General features: G+C 45.4%; 1 protein-coding gene across 9 annotated transcripts in view; it reads left to right on the forward strand.

Moving 5' to 3' along the window:
* Positions 1–13946, forward strand: part of TNRC6B (trinucleotide repeat containing adaptor 6B) — a 285267-nt gene that overhangs the window by 209500 nt on the left and 61821 nt on the right. For 5 of the 9 annotated variants that reach the window (XM_054469560.2, XM_054469563.2, XM_054469561.2 and 2 more), the window contains 3 exons: positions 4930–5271; positions 7788–10136; positions 13229–13387. In XM_054469560.2, coding sequence (XP_054325535.2) covers positions 4930–5271; positions 7788–10136; positions 13229–13387 — 2850 coding nt within the window. The remainder of the gene's footprint in view (positions 1–4929; positions 5272–7787; positions 10137–13228; positions 13388–13946) is intronic. The other 4 variants (XM_054469565.2, XM_063662947.1, XM_054469566.2 and 1 more) reach the window with 1 other exon arrangement.

A 13946-nucleotide genomic window follows, 5' to 3' on the forward strand; every position in this document is an offset into this window, starting at 1 on the left:
AAGAAGAAAAGGTCCAAAGCGGGCTGGTTAGACTGGCAACAAAGATCACTAGTGACTTATGAGGAAAGAAGCTTCCAGGGAGATGTTCAAGGCAAAAGCCAGTGTGTGTTGGGTTGAGGAGGGAGTGGAAGGTAAAGAAATAGACGCAGTACTGAGAGGTTACTGAAAATTGTTCAGTACATGTTGACCGCTCACTGCGTGTCATCAGATTTAAAATGTTCAGCCTAGAATATCTTTTCTAGGCCTTGTTTGTATTTTAACTACTACTTTAAAAACATTTCTAGGTCATTCTTTTTTATGTTTGATACCATCGAGATAGTTAAAGGAAATAATAGTTTGTACTAGTTCTGTGCAGCTGCTGTGTTCAGAACCCTGCCTGGTTCGGAAGTTTCTTAAAGAGCCCTTTTATCTGAAAAAGAAGCATCTAATTGGAGTTTTCAGAAATACGGGCAATTAGAAGTTTAAACTGTGAGATACAAGAATGGAATAAGATAAATGGGATGAGGAAGGGGAGGAGATTCAATTATTAGAGCACATAAATGGTTCTTAAAAGAAAATGAATGGAGTACGGGCACGGTAGCTCATGCCTTTTATCCCAGCACTTTGGGAGGCTGAGGCAGGTGGATTACCTGAGGTCAGTATTTCGAGGCCAGCCTGGCCAACATGGTGAATCCCCGTCTCTACTAAAAATACAAAATTAGCCGGGTATGGTGGTGCACACCTGTAATCCCAGCTACTTGAGAGACTGAGGCAGGAGAATCGCTTGATCCTGGGAGGCGGAGGTTACACAGAGCCGAGATCACGCCACTGTACTCCAGCCTGGGCAACAAGAGCGAAACTCCGCCTCAAAAAAAAATAAAAAAAAGTAAATGAATGGACGGCTGGGTGCGGTGGCTCACGCCTATAATCCCAGCACTTTGTGAGGCTGAGGCGGGCAGATCACCTGAGGTCAGGAGTTCGAGACCAGACTGGCCAAGATGATGAAACCCCGTCTCTGTTAAACGTACAAAAATTAGCCAGGCGTGGTGGTGCACGCCAGCTACTCGGGAGGCTGAGGCAGGAGAATCACTTGAACCTGGAAGGTGGAGGTTGCAGCAAGCTGAGATCCTGCTACTCCACTCTAGCCTGGGCAACAGAGCAAGACTCAGTCTCAAAAAAAAACAAAACAAACAAACAAAAAAAGAAGTAAATGAATGGAAATTAGAAAATAGGATACACAGCCTTTTTTTTTCCCCCCCACAATGTTTTTATTTCCCTATAGTACTGAGATCATGTTTAAGCCACAAACCTTTCCTCTGGAAAATAAGAAACTATGCACTTACTTTGAACAGCTCATCTTTAGAAAAACTTGCACAACTTACAAATCCTTAAGATTCAGAAAAGAGACAGCCTGAAAAGTAACATATTCAGACTTAATGATAGCTTCTCTTGCCCTTTATCGTCTAACATTCTGGACCATGATGGTGGGTGACGCACACTGATTCTGATGTCATAAGTTTGGACTTTGGGAGTCAATTTGGATCAGACCTCCTGCCTGAAAAGCTGCGTTGCTCTCCAGTTAGTGCCGGCAATTCTGGTTGGCCTTTAAAACCTTAACATTTTTGGATTCACAGAAAGGTGTGATTTAAAAAATAGAGTAAGAATTCATTCAGGTGCTGAAACACAGTTTGCTATGACTAAGGTGGTGTCTTGGGCGTTTTCTGACTGTTTCCTGGAGGTTTTGTTTTTTTTTCTTTTTATACTTTGACCTATTTGTACATGATGTCCTGGAGTTTGAATGACTAATCTCCAGGGCCAGAGCACACTGTATTGGGAGGAAAGTGGTTGAGGTGTGTTCCCATTTTATAATGACTTTATCGTTTACCATCCATTCTGTCTCTGATGTGATGAGCACCTTACATGATACGTAACACCTACCAAATGTCTTCGGTTGAAACAGTGCTGTGAATGTTTTAAAGTGAGTCAAACTGGTGTTCAGCCCTTAGTCCTGCAGGTCACTCTGTCATGTCTTGTTGTTTTTCTGGATTGAGTTAAAAGTATGTAGTAGACCTGGTTAACTTACAATGAAGATTCTAGACCTTTTATAGAAGGGCAGCCTTACAGAAACAAAGCTTTTTCCGTCCTAAAAACCAGTCGGGATGAATTTCTCCAGTCTCTGCCAACTTCTTGTTTATTCTCATAATAAGATAAAAGGGGATTGCGAATGCCTTATGCTATAGAATCCTCCAGTAACAGATAGAAAATTAATATTAAATAATCTTCATTCATTCATTTACCAGTTACGTATCCATCTGTTGTTATAGGTCGTGAATATTAGATAATGACTAATTTTTTTTTTTTTTTTTGAGACAGAGTCTTGCTCTGTGGCCCAGGCTGGAGTGCAGTGGCACGATCTCGGCTCACTGCAACCCCCGCCTCCCAGGTTCAAGCAGTTCTCCTCCTCAGCCTCCTGAGTAGCTGGGACTACAGGCGCATGCCACCACGCCCAGCTAATTTTTGTATTTTTAGTAGAGACGAGGTTTCACAATGTCAGCCAGGATGGTCTTGATCTCCTGACCCTGTGATCTACCCACCTCGGCCTCCCAAAGTGCTGGGATTACAGGCGTGAGCCATCGTGCCTGGCCGACTAATTTTATTTTCTTAAGTCACACATTTATTCTGCTCATCAGATTTTGGATCCTCTGACCTCCACTCCCCCTCCCCTTACTGGGAGGCCTGGTGCTGCCTTGTGATTAGCTGAGGTTAGACATGGGTCGCCTGGAAGTTGCTGCAGGCACCTGCTCTTTTCTCCTGTCACCCATAGTATGTTAATGTCCAATAGTGGCATAGATTGGGCTGCCTGATTTCTGATGATGTATCTCTCTCATAAAGGAGCCAGTTCAACAAGCGACGTGCTGGCCCCGCATCATTTTAGCAGTCAGAGCAGTACTACCCCCAGAGCTGGCCCTGACGTTACCCTGGGAGGCAGGGATTTGGGCCTCAGAATCATCCGAACTATCAGGCTTGATGTTTATTTCTGTACAACTTCCAGCCTCTATTTGCCAGGTAGATTTTTATGGAGAGGGTAGTGATCTTTTGGCAGCATGCAGCGAGGCAGGTGCAGATCTAAGAGAGCCTTCTCTGTATGTTCGACTGGGAGAGTCAGAGGGTCTGGCAGAGTGCGGCTTCACGGTTGCCCCGACATTCCCACGCTGTATGCGGGCCATTTTTAAAATTAAGGTTAAAAAAATCAAATTATTTAAAGTAAACAGAAAAAGTATTTACATTTTGAAATTTCTATTTTAAAGAATTGGGAAAAAACACTTTTTTCTTTTTTTTTAACAAAAGCAAAAAGATGTGTAACATCTCTAGTATTTACACAGAGAGCGGTGCAAGTCTTTGAGTCCAGGTAGCTGTAGAAACCAGAACCAAGCTGAGTTTGTGATTTTCCAGGCCTGGAGTTTCTTGTAAGAGTCTACTGTGTGCCATGCCCTAAGGAAGAAAGAAAAGATGAAAGATGGGTCCTTGCCCTCAGGAAGTCATGGCCTGGTGAGGGAGAAGGACTTGTAAATGGAGAATTTCCATGATAGAGAGAGATGGGACTTGTAGATGGAGAATTTCGGTGGTAGAGATAGATGGACTTTTGAATGGAGAATTTTCATGGTAGAGAGAGATGGATGATGTGTTCCAGGAGCACTTAGGAAGAATGTTTAGCCCACCTAGGCCAGGGGCTTCAAGAAAGTTTACTCAGGGGTAGATCTTTTAAGAATGTGGATGAAGGGAAGGGACCCTTGGACTGAGGCTTGACACCTTTCCCAAGGACTTTGCCATGGACATTTAACTCTTCTAGGCAGCACTTCAGGGAATTAATTCCACTATTGATTTAGGGGAGTGAATGTTGATCACTTCCCTCTCTGCCTTAACTAATGGAATGTATTCCATGACCTTGCTGTGTTTAAATTCTTGTCACTATCAGCCGCCACCTTCGTCCTACCTTCAGCAAACTGAAGAGATTGTGGAGAATTTGGAAAAACTGTGTCACTTGAGAGTAGAGTAAAAGGAGAAGTTACTTTGTTAGAATTGGTACCATGTAAGCTTTCTTACAAATAATCTTAGCCAGGGTCTGGGTGTGGTGGCTCACACCTGTAATCCCAGCACTTTGGGAGGCCGAGGTGGGTAAATAGCTTGAGTTCAGGAGTTCGAGACCAGTCTAGGTAGGCAACATGGTGAAACCCTGTCTCTAGAGGAGGAAAAAAAAATTAGTTGGGCATGGTGGTGTATGCTTGTAGTCCTAGCTACTCAAGAGGCTGAGGTGGGAGGACCACTTGAGCCCTGGAGGTAGAAGTTGCAGCAAGCCAAGATCACTGCACTCCAGCCCGAGTTATACAGCAAGACCTCATCTCAAAAAAATAAAAAATAGGCTGGGCACAGTGGCTCATGCCTATAATCCCAACACTTTGGGAGGCCAAGGCAGGCGGATCATGAGGTCAGGAGTTCAAGACCAGCCTGGCCAACATAGTCTCTACTAAAAATACAAAAAATTGGCTGGTTTTGGTGGCGGGCGCCTGTAATCCGAGCTACTTGGGAGGCTGAGGCAGGAGAATCGCTTGAACCCGGGAGGCAGAGGTTGCAGTGAGCGGAGATTACACCACTGCACTCCAGCCTGGGCGACACTCACACTAGGCGACAGTGTGAGACTCCGTCTCAAAAATAAATAAATAAAATAAAAAAATAAAAAAAAATAATCTTGGCCAGGTGCAGTGGCTCACTTGTAATTCTAGCACTTTGGAAAGCCAAGGTGGGAGAGTCCCTTGAGCCCGAGTTCGAGACCAGCATGGGCAACATGGCGAGACCCCATCTCTAAATAAAATAATAAAATTATTTTTAAAATTTTTAGAAAAAATGTATTTGATGTATTTCAAAGACTGTTTCCCAACCCCTTTCTTTTAGTGCCCGAAGTGACGAAACCAAGTTTAAGCCAACCAACGGCCGCCAGCCCAATTGGCAGCTCTCCATCGCCACCAGTCAATGGTGGCAACAATGCCAAAAGGGTGGCAGTGCCGAACGGACAACCGCCAAGCGCCGCCCGCTACATGCCTCGGGAGGTGCCGCCGCGATTCCGTTGCCAGCAGGACCACAAAGTGTTACTAAAGCGTGGGCAGCCCCCTCCACCGTCCTGCATGCTCCTTGGGGGCGGGGCAGGGCCTCCTCCCTGCACAGCACCTGGAGCAAACCCAAACAACGCACAAGTGACAGGAGCGCTGCTGCAGAGTGAGAGTGGGACTGCGCCAGGTAAGGCACCCTGTGAATCGAATGCATGGCAGCTTGACAGAGAGAGAGCACTTTGTTTGCATTGCTTGATGTAAAGTCCAGGAAAGCCATTCATTATGTAAACCACTGAGATTAGTCAAAAAATGAGAGAGGATCCTAGTATGCGATGTGTATTGGTGATTCTTGGAACTGAGGTTTAGTGTTCCATAAGTGTGTGCTCTTGGCATGAGGGCTAACTTCACTGCTGTTGCTCATTATTTTGGGGGCCTTTTTTCCTTCTCAGACTAGAGTGTTACAAATTTGAACCTCCATAGTTCCACCGTCATATGTGTTCAGGGCATAATTGGACATGGGGCTTGTGCGAAGGCGAATCTTTAGATGCCTGTGTTATGTTACCAGAATGCTAGGAGGATAGAGAAAATGATTTGCTACATTGCAATATAGAATCTTCGGAGGATTCTAAAATAATACGGTAGTTTTTTAATTAGATTTTTTAAGTCAATATTTCTTTTGTGGGCCCTGGATTTTGAGCTTTGTTTAAAAACTGTATGTAGAAATAAGGGATATTTAGCTGAAGGGTTCTACTAGAAGTTTTGAGAGTTTTTGGCCGGGCACGGTGGCTCACGCCTGTAATCCCAGCACTTTGGGAGCCCGAGGCGGGTGGATCACCAGGTCAGGAGATCGAGACCATCCTGGCTAACACGGTGAAACCCTGTCTCTACTAAAAATATAAAAAAATTAGCCGGGCATGGTGGCGGGCTCCTGTAGTCCCAGCTACTCGGGAGGCTGAGGCAGGAGAATGGCGTCAACCCAGGAGGCGGAGCTTGCAGTGAGCCAAGATCGCGCCATTGCACTCCAACCTGGGTGACAGAGCCAGACTCCGTCTCAAAAAAAAAAAAAGAAGTTTTGAGAGTTTTTAATAGATGAATACTAAGTCAACTAGCAGCTAAGAAATTCTAAATATCTTTTAAAGTTTATTAACAGATTTCAACTTAAAATGTCTTTTGGGGTGATATTAAAATTCAGAGCTTGAATACCATTAGGCATTGGCAAAGACAGTGAATTGATTGATGGTTGTCACCAGTAGGATGCTTTATTTGAGTTCTGAGTTTGAACAAATAATTGCCTAGAAAATTTGGTCACCACCTTGTGTGCAGAGTAAGGATGGAAAGAAACCTCGTGGTGACACAGACTTCCTGCAGAGATAAGCCCTACCCATGGCCTTTCCTTCCTGGCCTCTCCTAACCAGCTGCAAAAGGAAGCATGTGAGGGGGCAGGCCCTGTCGGGCGGAGTTTCTGCAGCCGAGCGTAGCCAGGCCTAGGTGGAGACTTGGGTCCAGTGTGAGTCAGAGTCCACATTATTAAAACGAAGGAGGCCCCTAAATCTCAAGAGTTTCGGATTCTATGCTTTTTATTTTTCTATGCCTCTGTATAATACATTTTGAAACTTCAAATTGATTAAAAGCTGCCTGGTTAAAGAAGCCAAAATAAATTTAGAAGAAACAATCTCATTAAAAACATGTTTTTCCCACCAAATATGGTAAATTCCACCAAAATATATGGTGAGCCAGACTCATTTATCAGATTAAGTTCCTTGGGGTTGTGAACTCTGCCTAATTCATACTCGTGTGACACCCCCGCCACTTCGGGCACCTAGCTCAGTGGCTCAGTGGGCATTCATCATTCAGCAGATGCTTACTCAGCAGCATTGTGTTGGCTGCTGTGTGGAATTCTAACGTTAGCAAGTTAGGGTCTCTGCCTAAAAGATGCTAACATGGGGAAGGAAAGTTGTGAACATGGTGCCACAGTGCTGAGCAAAATGGCTGTAGACAGGGAAAGATTATTTTCAGGTGATGAGCTTGAAAACAGCTTCGTAAATGAAATGACACTTGAATTGGGCCCAGAAGGATGAGTAAATTTCACTGTGTGAATTCAGCAGGAAAACACAGTAGGTGCCAATGTGAAATGGTGCCAGAGTGAGAAGGCACAAGTTGTGGAATGTCAAGTAGTATCGAATATTGACATCTACATAGGAGGCAGTAGAAGATAAGACTAGAAGAGTTGGTTGGTCCCAGGTCATGGAACATCTTGATGACATTCGAGGCCAAGGAGTTCAGCTTTATTCTTGTGCACTAAGGAACTGTTGAAGGTTCTCCATACAGCAGTGATATAATCAAAAGTGTGCTTTAGAAAGATTGCTCCAGCCAGGGGTGTTTAGAGTAGGTTGGAGATACAGAGCAAGTTTAGAGTGCCATTGCTATTGCCTTGTCCCAAGATACAAGAAGGCCCTTCTCTGTCAATAGGAATGGCAAAGGACGTAGCTTTGAGAGATATGAAGTTAGACTTAACCGGTATAACACAAGGCAAATGAAAAAAAAGAGATGACTAAGACAGTTGTGATACAAGCAACGGGGTTGAGAGAAACTGGCATGTGATCAGCTCTCGTAAGGGCAGAGCTCAAAGGAGAGCCCCTTTGAGGGATTAGTGGGTAATGAATGCATTTGAAGCTGTGATTAATAAGATGATCTGTTCCCCAGACTCAACCCTTGGAGGTGCTGCTGCTTCAAATTATGCAAATTCCACTTGGGGCTCGGGAGCTTCCTCCAACAACGGCACCTCCCCCAACCCAATTCACATCTGGGACAAGGTGATTGTAGACGGGTCTGACATGGAAGAGTGGCCTTGTATTGCCAGCAAAGACACTGAATCTTCTTCCGAAAACACCACCGATAACAACAGTGCCTCGAACCCTGGCTCTGAGAAGAGCACTCTGCCAGGAAGCACCACTAGTAACAAAGGAAAAGGGAGCCAGTGCCAGTCTGCAAGTTCTGGGAACGAATGTAATCTTGGGGTCTGGAAATCTGACCCTAAGGCTAAATCTGTTCAATCTTCCAACTCTACTACAGAGAACAACAATGGACTAGGAAATTGGAGGAATGTCAGTGGTCAGGATAGAATTGGACCTGGCTCTGGCTTCAGCAACTTTAACCCAAATAGCAACCCATCTGCCTGGCCAGCACTGGTCCAAGAAGGAACTTCTAGGAAAGGGGCATTGGAAACAGATAATAGTAATTCCAGTGCACAGGTTAGCACAGTAGGTCAGACATCCAGGGAACAGCAGTCAAAGATGGAAAATGCGGGTGTTAATTTTGTTGTCTCTGGCAGAGAACAGGCTCAAATTCATAACACTGATGGACCAAAAAATGGAAACACTAACTCCTTGAACTTAAGTTCACCAAACCCCATGGAGAATAAGGGAATGCCCTTTGGAATGGGCTTGGGGAACACCTCCAGGAGCACTGATGCCCCTTCACAAAGCACTGGAGATCGAAAGACTGGGAGTGTTGGATCTTGGGGTGCAGCTAGGGGGCCTTCTGGAACTGACACAGTCTCTGGACAAAGCAATTCTGGAAACAATGGGAACAATGGAAAAGAGAGAGAGGACTCCTGGAAAGGAGCTTCTGTTCAGAAATCAACTGGGTCAAAAAATGACTCTTGGGACAACAATAACAGGTCTACGGGTGGGTCCTGGAACTTCGGCCCCCAGGACTCTAATGACAACAAATGGGGTGAAGGGAACAAAATGACATCTGGGGTCTCTCAGGGAGAATGGAAACAGCCGACTGGGTCTGATGAGTTGAAAATTGGAGAATGGAGTGGTCCAAACCAACCAAATTCTAGCACTGGAGCATGGGACAATCAAAAGGGCCACCCCCTCCCTGAAAACCAAGGCAACGCCCAGGCTCCCTGTTGGGGAAGATCTTCCAGCTCCACAGGAAGTGAAGTTGGAGGTCAAAGCACTGGAAGCAACCACAAAGCAGGAAGTAGTGACAGTCATAACTCTGGCCGTCGGTCGTACAGGCCCACACATCCTGATTGTCAGGCTGTCTTGCAGACTCTTTTGAGCCGAACTGATTTGGACCCCAGGGTGCTCTCAAACACTGGCTGGGGCCAAACTCAAATTAAGCAGGACACAGTGTGGGACATTGAAGAGGTGCCAAGGCCTGAGGGGAAATCTGACAAAGGAACTGAGGGGTGGGAGAGCGCTGCCACACAGACCAAGAACTCAGGGGGCTGGGGAGATGCACCCAGCCAAAGCAATCAAATGAAGTCTGGATGGGGGGAGCTCTCAGCCTCTACAGAGTGGAAAGACCCCAAGAACACAGGAGGCTGGAATGACTACAAGAACAACAACTCTTCCAACTGGGGAGGAGGACGACCTGATGAAAAGACACCTTCCTCTTGGAATGAGAATCCCAGCAAGGATCAGGGGTGGGGAGGTGGACGCCAGCCCAATCAAGGATGGTCTTCTGGAAAGAATGGTTGGGGAGAGGAAGTCGATCAGACAAAAAACAACAATTGGGAAAGTTCTACAAGTAAACCTGTGTCTGGGTGGGGTGAAGGAGGGCAGAATGAAATCGGGACTTGGGGTAATGGTGGCAATGCAAGCCTAGCTTCAAAAGGTGGGTGGGAGGATTGCAAAAGATCCCCAGCATGGAATGAGACGGGCCGACAGCCCAATTCCTGGAATAAACAACACCAACAGCAGCAGCCCCCACAGCAGCCACCGCCACCACAACCAGAGGCTTCTGGTTCGTGGGGAGGCCCACCCCCACCACCTCCAGGCAACGTTCGACCTTCCAATTCCAGCTGGAGCAGCGGGCCACAGCCTGCAACACCTAAGGATGAGGAACCCAGTGGTTGGGAAGAGCCATCCCCACAGTCAATTAGTCGGAAAATGGACATTGATGATGGCACTTCAGCATGGGGAGACCCTAACAGTTATAACTACAAGAATGTGAATCTGTGGGATAAGAATTCCCAAGGGGGCCCAGCACCTCGAGAACCAAACCTGCCCACCCCAATGACCGGTAAATCTGCATCAGGTAAGCAGTGGCTTTCTCTTGCAGCTTTTGATGAAGAAAAGAAATCTAGACCAAGGCGTTTTTGTTAGGTGAATTTATTCAATTTAGTTTTGTTCTGAGACGCTTTCCTACAGTTCCTACTCTGTTGCTAACAGAACCTCTTTTTATAAAATGCTAGTGATGGCAGATGCTGGTAGTACATTTTAATGTTCTCTCTTGGCAAAAGGAAAAGATGACAACCCTGCGTTAGTCCCCAAAATTATTTTTCTGTAATTGTATTGGTCTGCAGAATCCAAAAGACATATCTTGCCAAACAAACTATGTTGTAGATTTTAAAATAAAGAATTAAAGTAGTAGCAGAAATAGACCTGATTTCCATTCTGGTTCTACCCGTGGACACATCTCTGCTTCTGTTTCCCCAGCAAAGGGAAATAATTCTGTGTTTTTCCAAAGGCTATGATGATGCTGAAGCAAAGCTGGATCTGGAAGGTTTCAGTCTCTTTCCGGATGATTTTTAATGATTACCTCTGGAATGGGAGTACTTTGTATAAGAGATTGTTATCTCAGTCCTAGTGAGATGGCTCACACCTGTAATCCCAGCACTATGGGAGACTGGGGCAGGAGGATCCCTTGAGCCCAGGAGTTTGAGACCAGCCTGGGCAACCTAGAGAGACTTCAGTCTCTACAAAAATATTTTTAAAAATCAGAGGGGTGTGGTGCATGTGCCTATAGTCCCACCTACTCTAGAGGCTGAGGTAAGAGGATAGCCTAAGCCCTGGAGATGGGAGGCTGTAGGGAGCTATGATTTCACCACTGCACTCCAGCTTGGGAGACAGAGCGAGACCCTGTTGCCAAAAAAAAAAAAAAAAAGAGAGAGAGAGACAGTTTGTTAGGATAATCAGTTGCCCCAGAATTAAACTTTCTTCCGTCACTATTTGAATAGGAAACATACCTGGTAAAAGTAGCAATGGTAATGCCATTCTTAGTTTGTCATTGTCAACTTGAATGTCCCTATAGAGCATGTAGTTCAACAAATTAAGGGGGATGCACCTTTGAGTCTTTTTTTTAGTTAGAATTAATCATAATATTAATAACCAGTTTTCTTTTTTTGAGACAGAATCTCACTCTGTTGCCCAGGCTGGAGTGCAGTGGCACGATCTCGGCTCACTATAACCTCCGCCTTCCAAGTTCAAGTGATTCTCTTGCCTCAGCCTCCTGAGTAGTTGGGATTACGGGCACCCACTGCCATGCCCAGCTAATGTTTGTATTTTTAGTAGAGACAGGATTTCACCATGTTGGGCAGGGTGGTCTCAAACTCCTGACCTCAGGTGATCCACCCGCCTCAGTCTACCAAAGTGCTGGGATTACAGGCATGAGCCATTGTGCCCAGCCAAGAATCAGTTTTCTCAGAGTTCACCTCTAGTGTTCAGCTAATCCATTTGTGGCCACTTAGAAAAATGATTACTTTTAACTCATTCTTTTTTCAAGTATTGAGAAGAATGAGGAAGGAAATGAAAATTTCTCACTGGCTCCCCATCCAGAATAAAACCTGCTAAAATTTTAAAAAACTACATCCACATAGCAAAAACCTTCAAACTGTGTGGAAAAGCAAAAGATAGTCAATAAAAGAATCTTTGGCCAGTCGTGGTGGCTCACGCCTGTAATCCCAGCACTTTGGGAGGCCAAGGCAGACAGTTCACGAGGTCAGGAGATCGAGACCATCTTGGCTAACACGGTGAAACCCTGCCTCTACTAAAACATCGAAAAAATTAGCCAGGTGTGGTGGTGGGCGCCTGTAGCCCCAGCTACTCGGGAGGCTGAGGCAGGAGAATGGGGTGAACCCAGGAGGCGGAGCTTGCAGTGAGCCGAGATCACGCCACTGCACTCCAGCCTGGGCAACAGCAAGACTCCGTCTCAAAAAATAATAATAATAATAATAATAATAATAATCTTAACGCCTAGGGTCTCTTCCCAAAGGTAATCTCTTAGAAGTTTGTAAAATCTCTCAGAAATTTTACAGAGAAGGGATTGTACTTCGTATACTGTTCTTCACCTTGCTTTTCTCATTATCCTTACAGCTTCCAATTTTAGCACATAGTCTGCTGCTTAATTGCTTCATATACAGTATTTCTTTCTTTTTTTTTTGAGAGTGAGTCTCACCCTGTCTCCCAGGCTGGAGTGCAGTGGCGCAATCTCGGCTCACTGCAACCTCCACCTCCCGGGTTCAAGTGAGCCTCCTTCTCAGCCTCCCGAATAGCTGGGATTACAGGCATGCGCCACCATGCCCAGCTAATTTTTGTATTTTTTGGTAGAGATGGGGTTTTGCCATGTTGGTCAGGCTGGTCTTGAACTCCTGACCTCAGGAGATCCACCCACCTTGGCCTCCTGAAGTGCTGGGATAACAGGCGTGAGCCATTGCGCCCAGCCTTTACACAGTATTTCTTTTATGGGTGACCCACAATTGGTCTAACCGGTCCCCTTGTGGTGGATATTTAGGTTGTTTCCAAATTTTTTCTATCAGTGATGCAGTGAGTATTGTTATACATGTAATTTCACCTATTTTTACAAGTATATTTATGGTATAATTTTCTGGCAGGCTGGGCATGGTGGCTCATGCCTGTAATCCCAGCACTTTGGGAGGCCGAGCCAGGCAGATCACAAGGTCAGGAGTTTGAAGCCAGCCTGGCCAACATGGTGAAACCCTGTCTCTACTTAAAAAAAAAAAATACAAAAGTTAGCTGGGTGTGGTGGCACACGCCTGTAATCTCGGCTACTCAGGAGGCTGAGGCAGGAGAATCGCTTGAACCTGGGAGGTGGAGGTTGCCGTGAGCCAAGACCACGCCATTGCACTCCAGCCTTGGTGACAGAGCAAGACTCTGTCTCAAAAAAAAAAAAAAAAAAATCCTGGCAGTGGAGTTACTGGGTGAAAAGTTTAATGTGCATCGGATTTTTTAAAAAGTAGCATTGCCAAATACCCCTCACATGAAAGTTGAATCTATTTACATTTCTACCAACAGAATATAGGCATGCCTGTTCCTTCCACCTTCACCCCAGTGGATATTATGGCATTTCATTTAACAAATGATTCTTAGAGACATTTCCTTTCTTTATAGTCTGGAGCAAAAGCACACCACCTGCTCCAGATAATGGTACTTCCGCTTGGGGTGAGCCAAATGAAAGCAGTCCTGGGTGGGGCGAGATGGATGATACAGGAGCATCGACCACAGGCTGGGGGAACACGCCCGCCAACGCTCCCAATGCCATGAAGCCTAGTAAGTGTGAAGCTTTTCATTTTTGAGGGATCCTTTTTTTTTTTTTTTTTAATTGAGATGGAGTTTCACTCTTGTCCACCCAGGCTGGAGTGCAGTGGTGCAATTTCGGCTCACTGCAACCTCTGGTTTCCAGCTTCAAGCGATTCTCCTGCCTCAGCCTCCCGAGTAGCTGGGATTACAGGCGCCCACCACCACGTCCGGCTAATTTTGTATTTTTATTAGAGATGGGATTTCTCCATGTTGGTCAGGCTGGTCTTGAACTCCTGTCCTCGTGATCCGCCCGCCTTGGCCTCCCAAAGTCCTAGGACTACAGGCGTGAGCCACCGTGCCCTGTCGGGATTCTTTGTTAAATGTTTGTCAAATGTCAGATTTGAGAATCTGACATTTTGGTGAGGGCTATTTAGTTTTAAACTGTTGATTCAATGAGATTCAGGACCTTGAGTGTTAAATAATTAGTTAATAGCAAACGGTTGTGGCTTGGCTTGGCGTTTCTTAAAATGTTTAAGGTGAATTAAAAATCATAAGTTAATTTTGTTTTAAATTTAGTATCTGGACAGAA

Source organism: Pongo pygmaeus, chromosome 23 (genome assembly GCF_028885625.2).
Source record: "Pongo pygmaeus isolate AG05252 chromosome 23, NHGRI_mPonPyg2-v2.0_pri, whole genome shotgun sequence".
NCBI lineage: Eukaryota > Metazoa > Chordata > Mammalia > Primates > Hominidae > Pongo > Pongo pygmaeus.